This window comes from Lissotriton helveticus, chromosome 8 (genome assembly GCF_964261635.1).
Source record: "Lissotriton helveticus chromosome 8, aLisHel1.1, whole genome shotgun sequence".
Lineage (NCBI taxonomy): Eukaryota > Metazoa > Chordata > Amphibia > Caudata > Salamandridae > Lissotriton > Lissotriton helveticus.
Window position 1 is genome coordinate 144,221,499 of NC_136069.1, and position 22,186 is coordinate 144,243,684.

General features: G+C 41.5%; 1 protein-coding gene across 2 annotated transcripts in view; it reads left to right on the forward strand.

The window, feature by feature from the left end:
* The window catches only part of LOC144772436 (T-lymphocyte activation antigen CD86-like), a 172,937-nt gene that overhangs the window by 145,281 nt on the left and 5,470 nt on the right, over window positions 1-22,186 (forward strand). The window contains exons 6-7 of one of the 2 annotated variants that reach the window (XM_078656754.1): window positions 5,299-5,331; window positions 13,406-13,448. In XM_078656754.1, coding sequence (XP_078512880.1) covers window positions 5,299-5,331; window positions 13,406-13,448 — 76 coding nt within the window. The remainder of the gene's footprint in view (window positions 1-5,298; window positions 5,332-13,405; window positions 13,449-22,186) is intronic. The other variant, XM_078656755.1, reaches the window with a different exon arrangement.

The following is a 22,186-nucleotide window of genomic DNA, read 5'->3' on the forward strand; positions in this document are numbered from 1 at the left end:
AAAAATGTTTATATGTTATTACTATTTTTGTTTTCTTGTATATATTTATAAATTATTAAAGTTTTATAATCTTACTACTTTGTCGGAGTGCTATATATATTTAATGTGACACATAATTGTAAAAACTTTGATGTACAAAGAGTCATCCCTGGAATCTTCCGCTTCAGGCTCGGTCCCCTCCCCAATCACAATACAGGATGGTTTTCAGATAATAGCAACGCTTCTGCTGTGACGGATCTCATCGAGTGTGGGCCTTGATCTACTATAACTCCTTTGAAGAGGGGTGATTCTTTACAGCTGTGGCCATAAACTACATCTGCAGGGCTAGCTGATACCCTAGGACCAGCCTGGACAATCGGACACAGAGGAAAAGGAGTGTCAGAGGGTGCGGTAGTGAATAGGGCGAAAGGGAGGTGTCGGGCGGGCACAGGGTGTGATTCTCAGGGAAGAGCAGCGCAGATGGGGGGAGGTTTATTACCCATGCATAAGACAGAGATCGGGGGTGACCACTGCCTGGGGGAGATGCTTGCGAGGGTGGGGAGCCATGCTAAGGATCGACAGCGTGCACAGAGTGGGTCTGGTCAAGGCATCTAAAATGGCTGCCGTGCACGACAAAAGTGTGGCATTTGAAAAAAGACAAGATGGCGCAGACAATGTTTTTCAACACTTCCTGATTTCCTTCGAATCGAACGTTAACAGACGTTGGGGCATATTACCAAAGTTAAGCGATATTTATCCCTAACGATGCTAAGCAACGATTTTTTTACCGTCAGAAATTATCGCAGATAAACCTTGCTATTATCAAGGTTTATCGGAAATACGATAAAAAACGACCGCAATGCATTAATATCGCTGAAAACTCAGCGATATTCATGCATTACCGAGCTAATGCTCTTAGCCATGTTATCCACTTCCCATTGGATAACATGGCTAAGAACTGCTCAGGGCAGGTGGTAGCTTTTGGAGATATTCGCGCTTATCTCGAATATTTCCAAAAGTTGATAATAGGAGATAGCGATGTTAGCGACTGTTTCCAGTCGCTAACATCTTGGCATGCCCACTTTGCATGTCATTAGTGATAAATATCACTCACATGCAAAGTGGGGCCCAAGATGGTCGCTATCTTCTACTAGCCGTCGCTAACTGGTGTTAGCAACAGCTAGGTAATACACATATAATTTTATCTCCGCGAAGCGGAGCGCTGTTACAGATATATATCTTGTTTTTGAACGTTAATTTCTCAAAATGCACTGAAGCACATATATTGAGACCTAGCAAAGGCACATCGGGCTACCAGTCCCTACAATTTTGCCAAGTTTCGTGCAAATCCATTCAGCTGTTCGATCCTACCGAGAGACAAGATGGCGGCCGCTACGGACTGTTTGGAATGTTTACAGACACCGGAGAGCCAATCAGCTTCGCTTCGCAAAGCTCCGTAACGCGAAAAGTACGCGAAGCGGTGCGGTGTTACAGATATATATCTTTTTTTGAACGTTAATTTCTCAAAATCCACTGGAGCACATATATTGAGATCTAGCAAAGGCACATCGGGCTACCAGTCCCTACAATTTTGCCAAGTTTCGTGCAAATCCATTCAGCTGTTCGATTATTATTATTTTTTTTTTTTTTGCCCCGCGGGGCCCTTTTAAAACCTCCACATCAAACCTAGGGGGTCAGCGACAATGTACTATGCCCCCTTATGGTCATTTGCCCCTTCGCTTTGGCCTCCTCTTGTCTCTCGATCCTACCGAGAGACAAGATGGCGGCCGCTACGGACTGTTTGGAATGTTGACAGACGCCGGAGAACCAATCAGCTTCGCTTCACAAAGCTCCGTTGCGCGAAAAGTACGCGTCCTGGGCCGCTGCCCAGTCCGCTGTTACAGATATATATCTTTTTTTAAACGTTAATTTCTCAAAATCCACTGGAGCACATATATTGAGACCTTCAAAAGGCACATCGGGCTACCAGTCCCTACAATTTTGCCAAGTTTCGTGCAAATCCATTCAGCCGTTCGCGCTAAAAGTGAGGCCAACCGCCCTATGGAAATTAACATGGGAAAAACGCGTTTTGGGACCCCCCTTTTTTCTCGGCCCCCCCTTGACGAACCCCCCCAAAATTTTCAGGGGCTGCTCAGAAACAAAATGTGCCATTTTCCTGAAAATTTCAGCCAATTCCGTCCACAAACGCCAAAGTTATTAGACATAGAATTTTCAAAAATCCCATAGGGAAAAAATCCTAACTATATATACCTACTGGCGACCGCCAGTAGGTAATATATATATATATATATATATTTTCTCAAAACGTTGCGTTTTCTCCCAAGCACTTCTCGGACAGCAACCACCACGGACTCCAAATGCATTTGGCAGTGATTTTTATTTTCAAAAAGTGGCAACACTCACTCGACGCGTTTCGAGACCTTGTCTCTTGATCACGAGTACCATCAGTGAGTTACAGGTGAGTTTTTATATGAACATGTGATCTGTCCCCAGGTACCATAGAAAACAGACTACGTAATATAATTCAGTGAAGACATTTACAACTTAATGTGTAAAATAAAGTAATTAGTCAGCAATGCATGTTCAATTCACAAAAACAAATATAACCTGTGATCCTGTGTTATGTACATACTCAGTGTTTTTTAGAGTTACGTGAGTGTCTATAGAATTACATTATTTTCTAGAGTCACATTTTTTTATATATAGGGGTCTCCAGAAGCATTTTTCCAAATATCAAAAAAGTTGTTTTGCCCAAGTGGGCTCAATTTCTTATTGGATCAACTCCTCACTTTCCGCTCTAGTGGGACACTCAGAAACTGTACTTTACATATCACAGCTATGATATACATTGCTATGTTCCAATTCATACATGGATTCTCATCCTTCTTGTTTATCTTCACATTGAATTTTTTGGTACGTCGCCTGTTAAAGAAAAGGGAAAATAAAAAACGAATTAATTCCCCTCCTGGAGCAACTAATAGTAAGAATCTATAGACTTTTCTTCTGACAGTGAAATTGGAAAATTAAAAATTAATGATTAAAAATTGAGCGAGCTGTTTTGTCTGCGAGCTGGATGGAATTGCCACCCTATTCACTTAGTTCAGTTATTTCAAGTAAATCATTGCATTCATTAAACACAGCGAAAACGCATTACAACATCATGTACTGTTCATTATCTGACTTCTTCCTACCCCAAATGTACTTCTAGTTCCTCATCGCAGTTGTGCCCCCTTGGTGTCATGGTTCTGTACTGTATAATTTGCCTTGACTCTAAACGTCGTAGGCTTTGTGTTCTGTTTCCCCCTCTCTCGTTTTGTTTAACTGTTTCCAAAACACAGAAACTTAATAAGTCTGTGTTTTGTTTGTGATGACTTTCAAAATGGCGGGCGATAGGATATTGTTTGTCACCATTTTTTATCGCTCTTAGATGTTCGAGTATTCGGAGTTTTGCTTTTTTAACAGTACTCCCGATGTAAGCTTTTCTACAGGGGCAGAAGAGAGCATAAACTGCAAAGTCTGAATTACACGAAGTGTGTTCTACAATTTTAAATGGAGCAGTACCTTCAGATAGAATAACTTCCTTTCTGTTCCTGCTGTTCTTGCATGCTTTGCAGTTTCTGCAAGTGTAGAATCCCTGTATTCCCTGTATTTTAGTTTTAGGGGGTTCTACTGCTCTGCATAGGGAGTCCTTCAATGATCTAGTTCTTCTGAAGGCTACTTGTGGTTCCAAAGCCACACATTTTGTCAGGTCAGGATCTGTATGTAAAATGGGCCAAAACTTCTGCAAGCTTTTTCTTACATTGTATGCTCTGTTGCTGTAAGTGGTGATGAACCTTGTTGTACCTGGTTCTGCCTTATCTTTTATCCTCTCTTTTTGTAAGAGTGAATCCCTTGTTCTTTCAGCTGCTATTGCTTTAGCTTTGTTGATCACCCTAGTTGAGTACCCTCTTGCTAGGAAACGAGATGTCATTATTTCTTCCTCAACTTTAAAGCTGCTTTCAGTGCTGCAGTTTCGTTTTGCCCTTAGTAATTCTCCCAATGGGATACTATTTATGAGAGAATTTTGGTGACAGCTCCTAGCATGTAAAATGCTATTTCCCGCCGTCGTTTTCCTGAATAATGAACTTTCCGGTTTGTTGTTTTCTATTCTCAGGCTCAAATCTAGAAACTCCAGTGTTTCCTTTGACCACTGGCTTGTGAATTGGAGATTGTATTCGTTAACATTTAGCATGTTCACAAAATCAGTTGCCTCTTGCTCAGTTCCCCTCCACACCACAAAAATATCATCTATATATCTGACCCATTTTGCCACCTTCTCTGAAAAAATGGGTAACTGATAGACAACTTTTTCTTCCCAATGCCCCATAAAGAGGCCAGCAAATGATGGGGCAAAACAAGTCCCCATTGATGTACCAAGGGTTTGCCGGAATATTTTGTTGTCAAACAGGAAGAAATTTTCAGTCAGACATATATGCATCATTTCCATCAACATATCAGTATGATATAAATATGAAATGGATCTATGTGCTAGAAAATGTTTGCATGCGTCCAGTCCAAGTTTGTGTGGGATACATGTGTAGAGATTGGCAACGTCTAAGGACAGTAATGAGAAATCAGATTCCCATTCAATCCCTGCTATACATCTCAAAAAATCACTAGAGTCTTTAATGTACGATGGCAATTTTTATATATATATATATGTTCAATTCCCTCTCCTCCCTTTCCTTTTATTCAAATGTTACTTGGTCTCGCCTATCCCTTTCTTTCTCCATCGCATGGTACATTCCACCAGTTGGGATTGAAGCTGACTTTAGAATGTTGGTTTATCTTTGAGGCTTGGTGCTTGGTCAAGCTGCTGTTGCAGAGAGTGGAGACTATCTTGCTCCAATTGTTAGTATATACGTTAAAACTAATGTTCTCCACTGTTTCCAGGGTACAATTGGTTCGCCAGGGGACACTAAACATGGCGAAGGGGATGCCAAACTCTGATCTGCCTTGGTATCTGAAAAAAAGAAAAGCAAAACAAAAACTACAAAAATAAATAATGAAAATAAATATTTTTACACAATAAACTACCCAAAACAATTTAAAATAACAATCCAACATAACAATTTAAAACAATAACACTGTTGTATCTTCTGTTTCCTCCAAAGCTTTTCCCTGTTCTGTGTTCCTTCCTCTGTTTCTTTTCTTCACCACCAATGTTAATCATTTCCTCTAATGTCAATAGAAATGTCTTTCTTAATGTTAACTTCCTCTTTTTTTTCTTTTCTATTTTCGCCTTCCATTCCCGGACAGCTACTTCAGAAGAGATTTGCACGGAGATACAAGGTAACTGTGTGCATAGGCTCACCCTGCAGCTACAATCGCTCTGCTGCATTGCAAATTGAAAACACACATAAGCACTCAGCAAGAGCTGACAAATAATTATGTGCACTTTCAAAAACTTCAAGTGCCAGCAACCTGTCATACTGCAGGGGTCATCGCGGCTATAAAAAAAGGATTCTTGTTCCTCCATTGGTCACATCCGCCCTCCTATCGGGCAATTTACATACATCAGTAAATACTGCTGCAGCGCCCTCTAGCAAAGTTACATAACACTGCCTTCTGGAGGCCCACCAAACACATCCTCCTACTTGATGACTCACCTCCAAGCGAAGCCCGCTCAGTTATCTACCTCCAAACACAGTCCACTGCAGTCGTGCCTGCTACTAACATATCCATTACACTCTACGCTCACCCCTATGAAACCCCTATGAAACCAGCAGGTATACTTTTCTGCCCACCTTTAAAACCACCCCTCGTCTGTCACTGTAATCCTGTGACCGCCACCCACATCTCCCCTGTCCACCACCGACAGAAAGGCCGGTCCCCATCTAACCACTGCTTACCAGTACAGACCGAGCATTTCAGCTGCTGCCCTCCCCAATACCACTGTGGTAGTTTAAAACATGTTAAACAATCTCTTCAATTGACCACCCAAAACATATCTTCCTGCTAGCCTCTACGGCACCAAAGCCGTTCCTGCTACTTTTCATCCTCTGCATGATACACAATAATATTAAATGTACAAAGGGTCCGATTTTTTTTTTCCTCACGCCAACATTAATTTACATTATGTACCCCGCTAAACCATACCTCCTGTCAAGGGCAAACCTGATCCCATATGTAGCACCAGTCAGCAAGTACCCTAAGGACCAACACCAGAGAGAATGCTCAATTCATGGTATTAAACCTACAGTGACAATATAGCATTTCCCCACCCACTGACAGCCCAGCGAAGTCTGCAACCGCACAGTAGCCATCAATACAGGCAGTGTCTAAAGCACATTTCCATTTCCTTTCATTGGCATCTCCTGATACATACACATATGCCTTCTGGGCGGCATCTACCACAGACCACAGAATTATTTGTCTCCCTAAGACTAACCTAATGCTGTTTGTAAATGCTTCTCTTCCCCCTTCCTTACTAATAACTAATGGAGGAAAACAAGAAAAGAATATAGCATTTTCTTATGCAAATAGCGTATCAAGTACTTGTTGCCCGCAGCCCTCACCAGATCCACATGTATCAATATTCTACTATTTCACCATCCTGTCAACCCTATTATTAACTGGAGATTTTTGTATCCCTTTCGTGAACCGAGAAAAGCAATACATTGCACGAAAACAAGTCCCTTCAAAACCTTTGCTACTTATACAGGCTGACAAAGCACTTACTTGTTTTATTAACTGTCGTTGAAAAGCAAACAGGTAAATCATTCTAGGATTGGAATTACTGCTTAGAAGTTTGGCAGTTAATACTGAGATGTAGCGTGATTTTTTGCATGTCTTCCAGAGACTTGTTCTTCCTTGCATGCACACACACGTTCAGAAATGTATCAGAAGGTAAAGAAACATTCATATTATTTTTACAAAGAAAAATAGACAATCGTCAACGTTATACCCCATGACATAAAAGCCTCAGCGTGCACAGCTTGTCGAAATCCACGCCACCTAATTCTACCACACACAGCACATTTGAACATCTCATAATTCCATGCCACTCAATTCAACTATGAATAATTTATCTTAACAACATTACATACCACATAATTACAACCCTAAAAATTAAAAACAAATATTTCCACTTCACTCCATTTTTTTTAAAACATCTTTATTGTGTTTTATCTTTTCTGTAACATGAAATCAAAGCATCTATACATAATGCATTTATAATAACATTATCTGTACTATGCCACTGAATATATAAATCAAGGCATTTCTATCTTACATTCGTGGTGCAGTATGCATCTACAGTGCTAGAGTCGTCGTGTATTCATTAAGTATCGTAGGCATCAATGTACCGCATGTTCTGTCATCTCTGATTGAGGAACGGAATGTGTCTGCTAAGTACGCCTCTTCCCGACAGTGGACATCAAGTATGTCGATGTCTACAAACAAACGCTGCTCATACTCAGTTCAACTTCGAATGTACAGCACATAATGTTTCATGAGCAAAAATGTATACATAAATGCCGTATCTGTTCACTATAGATATCTTCTTTTATAACATTTTAACCACATCCTATGAAAACATAATAAAATCAAAAGAAAGGAGATATCCGATGCTTAAAGGAATATGTAGCCAGTATCTAGAGTGACGTTAGAGTTTAGTCGTGACTAGGCTTGTGCGTACATAGTGAATGTGGGCCACTGTATCTATGCTATATGTGGTTGTATGGACATTAGGGTATCTTATGGCAGAAGTCTTGTCTATGAAACATCTTTAAGGAATGTGAGGTCTTTGTCTAACCCAACAGCTGTGGCTAAGGTTTCCTGTGATTGCAGCGTGTCCGCCTCACCCATGGGACATCTCAAGTATTGTTCTCCGCCTGTTGCGCAGGAGGTGCATGCAACGTGGCAGCAGAGTGTGTAAGGGCACTGAGGATATTATTCCAAGTTTGTGCAATGGGATACTTTTGCAACCCTGCTGTTTCTTCCCTATGTAAGATGGTGCTCTCCGCTTGTGCCCAGACCTCTAGGGATTTTATCCATTGTAGTACCTTTGGAGGGTCCTTGTGTTTCCACCGCTTAGTTATCAGTCGTTTCATGGTTATTAGGCCTAGGTTGCAAAATCTGGAACTTACTTTGTTGGCCTTAGTTCGTTTGTAAAATCCCAGGATACAGACCTCCCATGTGGCAGGCACCTCGGCGGTAGTGCAGTTCTTAAGTGTTTCTGTTATCGTGCACCAGTAAGGTAAAAGCTGGGGGCAAGACCTAGGAGATGGCATTTCGGGCATTCGGAAGTGTTGATGTTAAAATATTTATTAATCTTATCTGGTGAGAGATAGGCTCTATGCAATATATAAGTTTGTATAAGTTTAAATCGTGAATTGCGTGGAATGTGCGTGGCACTGGCGAAGACGCATTTCCATTCCTTTTCCAATTCACTCCATAGCACGTAATTCCATGTTACATAATAACATTCCACTCAACTTAATACTTCTCCAAACCACATAATTACACTCCACACAACACAATTCAACTACACAATACTCCACCTCATCCTGTATAATTACACTTCACACAACATATTTACACTCAACTCCAAAACACATAATTACCCTCCACACAATACAACTCTGTAACTTGCTGCATAATTCCACTCCGCACAATTGTACACCACACCATGCCACATAATACCACACATCACACAATCCCACAATTAATCCCCACACTATTCATCACACAACATAATTACACTCCACTTAATACCACTCAGCACCAAATAATTACCCTCCACATAATTATGCTCTACTCTATACTGCATAAATACACTCTACATAAATCTATTCTGTGCCACATAGCAACACTCCACACAACTACATTTCACAATATGCCTCATAATACCATTCAACATATTTTCACTCAACACGGCCCACTTCCACGTCACGCAATTACACTTTTCCATTCCACACCACATTATTTAACAACAAATTACATAATTCAAACCAACCCCAAAATTACACAACACACCACATACGTCCAATCTACACCACAAAATTACACATCATGCTGCAATATTTACCAGCACACGACATAAATAAACTGCACCACATACCACTCCACAACACAAAATACCATTCCAGATCATCCCACTCCAAGACACACAATCCCACTCCATGACACACAATCCCACTCCACATAACCCCAGTACACTCGATACCACATAATTACACTGCACACCATGCCACATTATTTCACTGCACAGATCCAATCCACACAACACAATTCCACAACTAACAATTCCAGTCCAAACCACATATGTTCACCTGACACCACACAAATTCACTCCACTCCTAACAAAAAACGCATAGGTAAAATACATTGTCCTTTAGAACGTCAGTAGCTCTAAGTCTCAGAAATGCGAGACCAATTGCATTGCAAATGCTTGTTAATCTTCCAATCCTTCCCAGCAGATCCTGTTCCTGGAGCTGCGGACATTCTCCTGCCCCAGTCAGCATTGGGCTGCATCGTCTCTACTCAGAGGAGCAGTGCCCTGAGGAGAATGCTATTTCTGAGGGTCCCCACCCCCATCCTTGTTCCGGGCCTGGCTATGACTGAAGAGAAACAATGTAAGTTGCTACTTTGTTTCTCTTCAGTCCTTGGTCACCACGAGGAGCAGGCTGCACACTGCAGCTGCTTTAGAGCAAGACACACACAGCTCTCTACAGTGGAGCTGAGGGCGCCCCCTTCACGTACTGAAGACTGGGGGCCTTCCTGCCCCATGGGGGCTGCGGGGGTGTCTGCCATGCCCCTGGCCCCTGCAATGACAAGTTGAAATGTATATTCCTAGTGATGTGCAGAGTTCAGTCCGTGAGCTGGCTGTGTATATTTAAACTAGGTGCATGATTGATTTAGCACATAACACACTCACTGACTTCACGCACCCGCAATAACAATTTCAGATTACATTCTTGCTGAAAAGCAGTGTTCAGTCGGTGAGTTTCTTTTAACTCTGCAATTAACACGCGAAGCAACGAGCTCACACGCATGAAGTCTAGCAAGGCCCAAATGAATGTTTCAAATATACACACCATCTCAACAAGCCTTTGTGCCCATGATACTCAGAATAAATAAACTTTGGAACCTTTAAAATTCCCACGCTCCATGCAGGTAATATTCCATTACGGGCCCACTGTTTATTGCACGCTGACTCCCCTCATTAGTTATTGCAGTCTAAATCATAAGCTGCGCTCGATAAACTTAACTGCTTACCAGCATCCAGTTTCCCGGCACCAAACACCAACAACCACAACGCCTGCAGTGGATACACCTGACAACTTACCTGCTTATCGCCTCGCAGGCCCTTCCAGGGTTGGAGTTGTCTTCTACCTGTCCCCTGCACATTATCCCAATCTCATCACCATTTAGAAGAAAATCCCACTCCAGGTTTGCTTAGGTACTTCTTTACTTAAGTGAAATCTCCGGCAATCTCCAGCAGTTATCTCTATCTTCCCAGAAACCGTTCTTCCCAGCTACTGCTCCACCCTACATTCCAACTGATGTCACCTGGAATCCATTTTTCACCTAGGCAACCCACATTAACAACATTTCCACAGGCCTTGCAATAGCAACAAACTAATTTAACAGTTTTTCACTACCAGGACATGTAAAACTTAAAATTACATGTCCAACTTTTTAATACACTGCACCCTTCCCGCTGGACTGTATAGGGCCTACACTAGGGGTGAATTATGTATATTAAAAAAGAAGGATTATGACCTGACAAAAGCACTTTATTTTACCAGGTCAAAATGGCAGTCTAAAATGCACACACAAGCTGCAATTGCAGGCCTGAGAAATGTGTAAAGGGTTATTTATGTTGGGGGCAAAATGAGTGCTGCAGGCCCAATAGTAGAATTTGATTTACAGGCACTGGGTACATGTAGTACCACCATACTAGGGACTGAAAAGTAAATTAAATGTGCAATGTTACTATGTTTTAGGGAGAGAGCACAAGCACTTTAGCACTGGTTAGCAATGGCAAACTCTGCAGAGTCATAATGCAAGTAAAAATGAAGTCAGAAGATAGGAGGGTGAAGTTTGGAAACAACCCCGAAGAAAGGTCCAAGTCCAACAGTCATATATTTTCTCTTCTAGGTATTCCTCATTTTGAATTATATATGCTGTTTAGTATGGTGTAGGTGTTGTTATTCATTATAAACAGATAATTCAGTCTGCTTGACTATGTTCATTTCTTTTCTGGATGGTTTGAATTTTCTTTACCAGTGATTTTTTAAAGAAATGAACAAGACTTCGTAGAAATTCATATCTAGAGCTTTCAATTATTGTTTTTAAACAATAGGCAAGGTTTCTGAGAATGTAATAAAGTGAAAGGCCTTACTGCAAATTGTATTTTTGGGTATGTTCAACAATATTCAGACAGAATATATAAGCTAGGAAAGAGAGTTCTGAGATAGAGAGGAACATTCTGCCTGGGATTCAAGACTTGTTAAGAGCAGTAATCACCTTACTGACGGCTACGAGGAACGCACAGCCAGCCTTCTTTCAGCTTATCAACTGACTTACAAATACAGACATGGACAGGAGCTACTGTATCTTTGCTGAATAATGTTTCTATTGTTCAGAAAACGTGTCTAGGATAAACCATCAATGTAACTCGAAGTTGGCCTCTTTTGGTGTGGTGTTTAGCTTAGTTAGCTGAAAGAAAGGTGGGGTTAGGTATACTTATGTGACCAAGTCATATAATGCTGTCATTTTACGATTCTTCCTAGTATTCTGCCTTTGGTCCTGGTCCCTAAGATAAAAAGAGCCAGATGGGGAGGAAAGGGCTTTTCGTATCAAGCGGCCAAACTGTGGAACTCCCACACCTTGCCGACCAGACTACAGCTGAAAAGGGATCTTTTTAAAAAATTGATAAAGACATGGCTCTTCCTTAAGCTCTAGCTCCTTCAGCGTTAGCTCGGCTTCCACTCTCCTCAGCGCCAAGACGCCTCGGCAATAGTGCGCTTTATAAGATATCAGTCAGTCAGTCAGTTGAACAAATACATTTGCTACTATCTGGTTTATTTTTAGGTACTGGCCACCAGGAGACGTTTTTGATTTTAGGAAATTGTGAAAGTATAAATTAGTTTTCTAGAGTTTGTGTGTCTGCCTATTCATTAGAAAAGAGAATTGGGTTCTAGTAATTATTCCTGTGAAGTGATATAGGGCTGAGTGTTACCTAAAACCATCTCATTGAAGTATAGCTCAGTGAGTTGTGGGGTGTGTGCAGTTCACTGGGTTTTATGTCTCATGTGGGTACATTGGCTACGCTCTTTGTATCTGAGACCCTAGAAAACTCTATTTCCGGCCATATTTTAGACAGAAGTTCATAAAATGTATCTATCGGCGTGGCATAGGTTGGCTGTAAAACTTTGCTAAAATTCCTTACGGGGGCATGCTACAAAAAAGCCTGGATTCTATGCCTGAGCACAAGAAAATGAAGTATCGTGCCTCCACAAACAGCAAAACAGAGATGTGAGGGATGATCATTGTTATTCTTAATGCTCCTAAACAGCTATTTAGCATTATCAAACCACCAGTATTTTGGTCAATTCTGATTGGACTAAAACTCCAAATCAGAATTGCTGAAACAGCAGGAAGTTCATGAGAAAGAGGACCCAGTGTTTAGCACCTTGTGGCAAATATTCAGTTGACAGCATCATGTATTTCCTTCTTAAACTTTCACTTTGGAGTCCAGTTAAAACCATAATTGATCTCCTTTGCAACTGTGTCAATGATTTTGTACTAGTCTCTTTGGCACCCTAATCCTAACATTTTACAGTGTGGTGGGTATTAAAGTGCTAACACATTTGTTCTGCTCTGTAGCTCATTTTGCACATTATCCGTGGCCTTTTTCAAATTCATTAACTTGTCCCCCATTACATCCCAGGCAACTGAGAAACTAGGAGCAGTTGTTTGATAGGATACTGGACGCATCTGCAGTATTGTTTATGGCACCTTTCGCTCCATCGACTAGAGTCTATGATCAAAGTTTAGTGAGAAATTGAAACAGAAAGGTTCCTAATCACAGACAAGAACCAGGAACCCATTCTTCCCCATACTGTGTAAATACTGGAATAAGCCTGGACTGTTCACGTCCACCATCTTTGGAGTAAATTGTGCAATAGGAGAAACGTTGTTATCCAATTGCAGTTAAATAGTACATGAAGTCCAGGGATACAAGTGGTAAATGATAAAGATCCACCACAGGTACTGCCCAGTGAAGATTTACTGCCCAAAGAAAGTATGAGTATTTTACACACTGTAACAAATAGAAAATGTAATCTGAATATGTTTTCAAATGAATTACATGGATACTGTTTGTCTAACGTTTGTTCTTGATCTCTTCTGCTAGATGGTGCACCAGTTGTTTGTGATAATGGAGGGCAAAATAACAGGTGGGTACCAAAGGCAGTTTGCATCTCCTTTATAATGTACGACAAGAGATTGTCTGGTATTTTATACATTTAACATTTTATGTTTAAAATATGTTTAGAAAGAACGTGTAAGCTCAGCTAGAGTTTGTGAAATGTAAACTGTCTTGGTCAGTACCCAATACTTTGGCAATCAATAGAAAAGTGCACTATTAATATCATATGTTTTTTATGTAAATATGTCATCTTCCATATCCCATCACCATCACACCGGTGATTTTCCACCAAATGCCATCTAAAGCAGTATCATTTCCTTCCTCAAAATCCATTGCTACCTTGTACTTCTTCCTCCTCACAGTAGTTTATTTTACAAGATTGTTCTCTTGAAGAGCAACCTACTCGGAGTTTACTCTGAAATTAACCTTTTATTTCTGAAAGACTTGAAACTTAAGCATTCTGTTTTTTCCTGTGTGAGGTCCATATAACCTCTTAAGTTCCACTGTTTTGCTGAACATGTTCTCCATTGGTCTATCCCAGTACAGGCTCTTCCTCGCTCTCTTTTTATGTGAGGCTCATAAGATTTCATAACTACTGTCATTTTGATAAAATATTTTCTGTATGGGGCTGTCATGGAGCGGGCTCCATCTCATTGTGTGCCTAGGGGTGACAGGAGCCTGAAGTTGGGGTCTTGATTCCAGGCACAGGCCTCAGAAGAGTTTTGTAAATTGTTTTAAATAGATCATTCAGCTGTAGCGAACTCAGATGGTGGGTGCATGTTGGTCCTGTGGTGCTTTTCCGTTTGGCATCCTGGTGTTCACAAAAGGAGTGGGCTCATTGGCTTCTTGAGCCACAGAGGTGTTCCTTTTATTACTATCTTGTTGGACTAAGTGGATCTCATTTGTTTTCTCCCTATTCAGGGAAATCCCAAGCATCAGAGGAATAAGGATCAAACAGGCACTGGCCAATGCCTAACACGCTTCTTAGAGCAATGGCTCAGGAGAGTCAGTGGCTCAGTTAATACACACCAGAACCTTGCTGCACTTAGGCTGGTCAAAGGAACAAACACGTTTTCCTTTTCTCCTTGGCCATCTTTGTACGTATATATTCATATAATTCTCCCAGCTCCTCAGAATAAAAAGAGGTCAGCCACATCAATAAACACAAACAAAGTCGACATATTCCCTGATGCATTTAATGTCACATTTCAAATCAACATCAATAATCACACCCAACTGTAGCTTTAACACACGCAAGTTAAACACTTGTGTACACCCACTAACTAGCAAAAAGCAACAGAGCATCTGCAAACAGGAAATAGGGTAAATATGTACTTCCCACTGAGATAATTCTTCTGCTAGACCTAAGTACATTAGGCAAAAAATTTAATTCCACAGCCAACAGAACCAAAATGTTATTCAAAACTGTGCAGAATCGCATGAACCAAAGCCTTCCCCTCCAGCTTCTTTCCCTAGGAGCCACTCAGTGAAAAAATGCAACACCATTGATAAATTGTTCATTATAACATTCGCAAAGCCAGAAACAAATTAACAGCATCATACAATTGTCCACATCCAATCCATTCACTCTAATGAACCACATTGTAAAAGACTTGCATTGGCCAACTTCTCTGACATTATCACTGTCTCCAAGACCACCACATATAAACAAATTATCCTCCCATTTACCATCATAAATGCCCTCTTGAAATAATCTCTCAAGGTCATCTTCAATGTAGTCCACACAATTCTTGCATAAAGGAATCTGAGAATCTACCTGAATATATACCTATTATTAAAATGTCATTGCCCTGGAAGATACTGGAGAAATCCAGTGCCGGCTCCTCCGCTAAGGGGAGGGGGGGGGGGGGGGAGGGAGTTGCCTTTTAGAACAGTGTAAAAAAAAAAGATAATAACAGCAATTATTATCATTTTATTTTTACCATCCACCAGGTTTGGGTGGGGTAGGGCTGGGCTCCTGTGATGAGGGAGGAGGAGTGGTTGCTGCACTCTAAAGTGTGAATGAATGTTTGACCCGCTGTCTTGACCCGGCCAAATCGTCTTGCACACTTTACATGTTCTCCACCCAGACTGCAATACAGCCTGGGTGGAGAACATGCCCAGGCTCCCCCCGTCTGAGCGCCAAACCACATTGCTCAGACCAATCACAACGCTGCATTGCTTAAGGGAGCCAGGTTGCTTCCTGGTTGAGGAGCTGGGGAGAGACGACACAGGAGATATGGCTGCTCACTCAGGTAAGTGAATGTAATTTTAATTTTTTCCCCTCCTACTTCCCCCCCGCCACCCTCGTACCAGGTATGTGAGTATCACTAACCTAATAGCAGTATCGCAAGTAGAGAGGAAATCGAGCCTCGTGCAAGAGATACTGCTTAATGAATCTCAAACCTGTTGATCAGAGGCTTTTACATTGAGGGTGCTGTCTTAGATAAGGCTTTTAGTAGACTTGTTGGTGGTGGGGGACGGATGAACATACAAGTACCAGGGATATTAATGCGTTCCAATAGGCATGATCTTGCTTCGGTCTTTCAGTTAAGAACGCTTATCTGTGCAGCATCCTTGTGTTCTTCACACTTCACATACCATAAAGCTATCTATAAAGCATGGAAAGAGTTTATCGCTATATCTATAGCTGAAGCCAACAACTCCGCCAAAGAACTGTTTAAAGTAGTTAATGCCTTCCTTTACCCAGCGGCAAAAAAACACTTTCTCACCCCATGAGTGGAACTCTGCTCAGAAATCTCGACTTTCTTTCATAGTAAAATCCAATGTATCTATGGTGCATTTCCCCACCCTTCCCTAATCTCCTTAAGTCCCAACCTTCATTCCCCCAACACCACTTCTATCCTACGTCTCTCCTTTTCCCTTGATCTAAATCTGGATCACCACTTGATCGATGCCACTCTTCCATCCCGAAACAGGTCACATCAGTAATTAACCCTTGGGTGAATCAACTGCTTAATGAATCTCTGGAGCAGGCGTGGCTTTCCTCCGGTTGGAAGCAGGCCATGCTTCTCCCAATCCTGTTACTTAAAAAGCTGTCCACCGACCCCAAGATCCTTAGCAATTTTCAACCTATTTCACTCTTGCACATGATGGCAAAACTCCTGGAAAAAAAAGTCAACAGACAACTCATGTCCTTCCTGGAAGAAAACCATGTTCTACATGAATCGCAATCTGGCTTTTGTAGTGGCTACAATACTGAGATAACTCTCCTTGAGGTCGCAGAACATATTAAATGTAACTGGTTCAGGATTCCTCTGTGATGCTTGTTCTGCTTGATCTCTCAGCAGCTTTTGATACTGTCTCCGATGTGGTTTTGCTGGAGGGATTGGAGACCAAAACTGGTCCCAGGATGTTTGTTTCTGGATCAGGGAGGACCTGGCTTGGCAGTTCGGGCTGGACTGTTCCCATGGGGAACAGGACAAGACTGACTTGCATATGGCTGGGTTTAAACTGAGTTGGCATGGTGAGCAAAATAAAAATGTGTTTAACCCAGATCTCTTGACTGGGGGTGAATGCATGATTTATTCAGCATTCTATCCAACATGTGTTTCTGTAGCACTCATCCATCATAGGGTGTGGATGCAGAGATAAAGAGATTCCGTCATTTGAATGGGCCACCCCCCCATGCAAATGAGGGAACACCCTTTTAGGACAGGGCTGGCTCTACATGTGCATGAGTGATATATGTATTACAGAAGAGGCCCACAAAAGCGTTTGCGGCCCTTTCTGTAATATCGAAGTGCCCTGAGAGTAAACAAAGCAGGCGCAAACGGGCCTTGCGCCCTGGGGCAACATCCATAATACTGTCTCTGGTATTGCTGACTCAAAGCTAGCATCACCAAACAGTGCACTTCATGCCACAGCCCACAACACCAAAGGACTAAAGTAACTAGACACACTTCAGTTGTCCTGTATCTGCAAGTCCTGCTGCTTCATGTATATGCTGGTAAAGACAGTCAAAACTATCTTACTTGGCAAAAAAAATCATCATCTTGGAAGCCTCCACAATACAACACACTGTAATTTTCTCATAAATGTACAATCCTGATTTGTTTAATATTCATTTGAGCACCACAGTATTGCTTTACAACTTGATTTATGCTTTGTAAATAACTATGCATATTGACATACATTCCAGATGACTGTAAGGTGGTGGTTGGTGTATTGTGCCGCAATCTGATGTTCCCGTCCAGAAACATTGACTGGTTTCTTTTTTTTCCATCTCTCACTCCATCATCCAGTAATCCAAGGAAGTGATCAGAGCCTGACAGGACCAACTTGAAAGGTCTCATACTATAAGTCTATGTCTTGGAGGGCATAGTCAGTGTTGTCTGCCATACTGCATCTTTCAGACAGCGCACCCCTTGGCAGTAGCAGAAAAAGCAATGCCAATTGATGTGGTGCATATGATAGCATAAATCTGTGACCTGTACCAGCATTACTCAAATTTCACCTTACGAGCTGTCCTACTTGCCCTCTAGATTCTCTTTAGAGTGCTCCATTAGGGATCTATGTGTACAAAGTTGTTGAAGAAAAGAGAGCATCAAATGACCTTCATAGCTACATTTAATATGATTCTCACTGCATCTTGCTTAATGGGGTTTTTGTGACTGCCAAAATATAGAGTTGTTTTTATGAGTATCTTCTTCCATTAAACACCTAGACACATCAGCTCCACTGGACTCCTATTTGTACATGTCCACAGAAAGAAGTCCAGAGGCCGTGCAATTCTGTCCACCACCCCTAAAGTGTGGAACAACCTCCGACTACACATCAAGTCATCCTCCTCCATTCAAGAGTATCTCAGGAAGTCAAAGACCAGGCTTTTCCAATAATATCCAATACCCACCTCCCCTCGTTAGGTGAGGTTAGGCATACAACCTGCTCATCATCAGGATACCTGCACGGGTGATAGTGCACTTCACTAATAAACTTAATTTAACATAACAGTAGAAAGCGGACCCTGTAGAGAAGAATACATTTTTCTTCTCTTGCTTGCTTTGTCAGAAGATAGGAACTAGCTTGATAATTTCTTTTATAAAGATTTTGTAGCCAAAAGCATTCCGTTCCGTTCACCAGTAAAGCGACAGTTTTGTTCTAAATACACTCAACTTTGCAATCGTGACCTTCAGAGATAAAGGGTACACAACACTCCACCATTTGTTATCATCAGAACCATCTCAGCCCCATTAAAAGTGAAGGAGTATCTCAGAATGGTGTTTTACCACAATATTGAAGTTGAGATATAGACTCAGATATATAATGTGAACATGACGTTGATTCCTCGAATAAAGTCAAACCAGAGTTAATAATAAATCTATTCTTTCTTTGATGATATTTCATGACTTAACATATTGGTAAGATGATAATTGTGGAATTGATATTGTGACATGAAAACACAGAATTAAGTTTTCCAAGTGGAAGATTGACTTTTTCATTTCAATCAACCATGGTGAGACTCATTTTCTGTCCTAAGGGCATTGATGTTGTTGGTCTACATGACCACTTTCACCCTGATCCCTCCAGATGACTCCAAACCTTGGTACAGCAATTTCTTGTTCTCCCAGAAGAAGCAGACGTTTGGGACTATGCTAAATTTGTGATTTGGAAGATGCCCATAGGTTCAGTCTGTCATTCAGAACAATATCTGGCTTGCTCTTCATTTGTGTTCCTCAAATGAAAGGCACACATACTTTCTAGACTGATTGTACCCCTTAGTTGAGTGAAACATTTTTTGAAAGTTTTATGTTTTCACTGGAATTACTTTGTAAATGATCCTGCCAACAGACGAGAGAGACTGCTAAAACCTTAGACCTGCGCTCCATTCCATTAAATGATGTCCTAATACTTTAACTGCTTTTCCGTCTAACAGCAAATGTCGCTGTTTGAGTTTAAACTGTCGTTCCTTACCTAAACATCAGCTCCATCTTTTTAACTGTCTCGCTGACATAATAATTTTTCCTAGTTAGGAATTAATAGACCCCTTAAAGTTGGGGGTGGTATCGCCATTATTATTTTTTTTTAAACTATAACTATATTGTGGACCTTCAGATTCCAAACTGTGAAGCCTTGGTCTTTTCTATCCCTTTTACCCGTAAATGTACCTTTTCGGGTGCCCTTATTTATCGCCCTCCTGGGCCTTCCCATAACTGGTGATCAGACATTTCAGACCTACGGGCTCCCTACATTCTTTTAACTGCTAACTTCTCGGTGCTTGGTGATCTCGACCTCCACCTGGAGAACCCGAAGATAAATTAGCGTACACATTTATAGAGGACATTATTTTTCTCAATCGTTTGCTGTTAAATTCCCTACCCACTCACATCGCTGGTCACCTTCTGGACCCTATTTTTTCTAATCTTGCTACTTTATCTGTTGCACCACCTGTCCAGCTTTGCTGGACTGATCATTTTGCAGTTCTTTTTACCATCAAGCTTCTTTCTGCCTCTTCCACTAGGCTGACCTCATTGCCTAAAACTAGGAACTGGTCCAAACTTAATTTGTCGGCACTTGACAAAGTGTTCCCTGACAATATCCCTTCTCTTGTTTCCTCCCCTGATCAAGACCAGCTCTCTGTGCACCAATGGCTTGCAGTGGCCATCGATTCTGCACTACCTTTCTCAGTAAAGCCACAGCTCAGACCCCATCCACCTGCCCCCCTGCCCCCTGGTTAACTGATTCTCTGAAACAAGAGAAAAAGCGCTGGAAAGCCTTAGAAAGACAATGGTGGAAACATTCTTTGTCTAATGCTAAGTTGCAGTATTTGGGAGCATTAAAGAACTATCATGCTCTTTTCAGATCGGCTTCCGCAGTCTTCTTAATTGAGAAGTTTTCTAACTCCCCAAACTGTCAGAAAACTGTGTTTAAAGTTATGACTAAACTCTCAGCTGCTAGTGCTTTTTTGTCCCCTCCTTCACCTTCCCAACCTCGATGCGTCGAGCTAGCGCTGTTCTTTCACAATAAAGTCGAGTCCATCCATGGCCAACTTGCTGTGGATGCCGCCCAACAAGGGAATTTATTGCTTCCTGTCAACTCAATGGTAGGCCCCCCTGAATTTTTCCCTCTGGTTCCTGCGTCTGGGGATCTTTACAGATTCGTTCCTGGCTTCCTTTGGTTTTTTGCTCCTTGAAGCTGTGATCTATTAAGTCTGGTTCAACTCTTGATCCTCTCCCCCTACTAAACTTAGTCTCTTGGACAAAGCTGACCTCTCTGTGATTATTAATCTTCTCAACACTTCCATAAGTATAGGTTTGGAACCTCAGAGGTGCAAACATGCACTTGTCCTTCCTTTATTAAAAAAGGATGGTCTTGATCCTCTCTGTTGGTCAAATTGTCGCCCTATTTCCCTCTTACTTGTGTTCTCTAAAATTTTGGAACGTCACATTAATACTCAATTCTCTTCATTTGTTACAACTCGTAATTTGCTGCACCCCTCACTGTATGGCTTTAGACCTAGCCATAGTACAGAGTCTGCTCTTCTCTGGGTCACTGAGCATCTTAGGCAACAACTTGATTCCAGAGGCATTTCTGCCCTTATTATACTGGATCAAGTGCAGCTTTTGACACAGTGTCACATTCCATTCTGATAGACCGTCTCGAAGCCTCTGGCATTGTGGGTCTGGCTTTGAGGTGGTTGATCTCTTTTTTTTAAAGACCGTTCCTTCCAGATCTTTTAAAATGAAGTAAGATCTAATACTCTAGCTCTAACCTCTGAAGTGCATCAGGGTTCTATTTTGATCCTTTGCTTTTTAACATATATCTTCACCCTTTGACTAACATTGCTGAGAAGTCGGGACTGACTATCTTATCTCATACCGATGATACCCAGATTATCTTTTCCCTCTCCACCGCCCAGCACCTAGATCCCTTCCTGCTTCAGCTTTGCATGAGGAATGTCTCCTTGTGGCTGACCAGTAATGCCCTGAAGCTAAACGTCACTAAAACTGAGGTGCCTGTTCTGGGTAATAACACTGTGCTTTGGGGAATCAAACATTGGCCTGCCACTCTGGGCCCTGGCCAGCCTTTGTCCCCAAAGTAAAAAACCTGGGTTTCATTATTGATAAAAATCTTTCCTTGAAACCTCAGGTATCCAGGATTACGGCATCCTGCTTTGCAGTGCTTAGATGGATCAAAAAAATCCTTTTGCTAATGCCACCGGTAGCTCAGAGAACGGTTCTGCAAGCTCTGGTGATACCCAGGCTGGACAATGGCAATGTGCTGTATCTGGGTGCAGACAAAGCCCCCCCTTCAATGTCTTGCATTGGTCTGTGAGTATGTAGCTATGTTCTAGAGCATGGGTTATGAATTCTGTGGAACACAACTGAATCATTACTGGAACCTGGGGACCCCCACCACTGAGTCTTTATTGGAATCTGGGAACCCCCGACCTAAGAAATTTCTATGAATTGAACTTAATTTTTTTTCCCAAAAATACAAAAACAAGTACACCCTAAATAAATGCCCAAATATGGAAATTTGCCGTTTAATTGACAATCAAATATAGAAAAATGTTTTTACATAATCAATTATTTTATTAATTTTTATATTTAATTTGGTAACTCAGTCGCGGACCCTCTGAGTAGGCCTTGCAAACCCCACTTGGATCCTCGGACCACTGGTTAAAAAACACGGTTCCATAGTGTTGTTAGTTTCAGGTTCAACTTACTGAATGTTCTGATAGTATCAGTTGGTTGGAGGCAACTGTGGACGAGATTTCAGGATTTAAACCTGCCTTTGATAAAC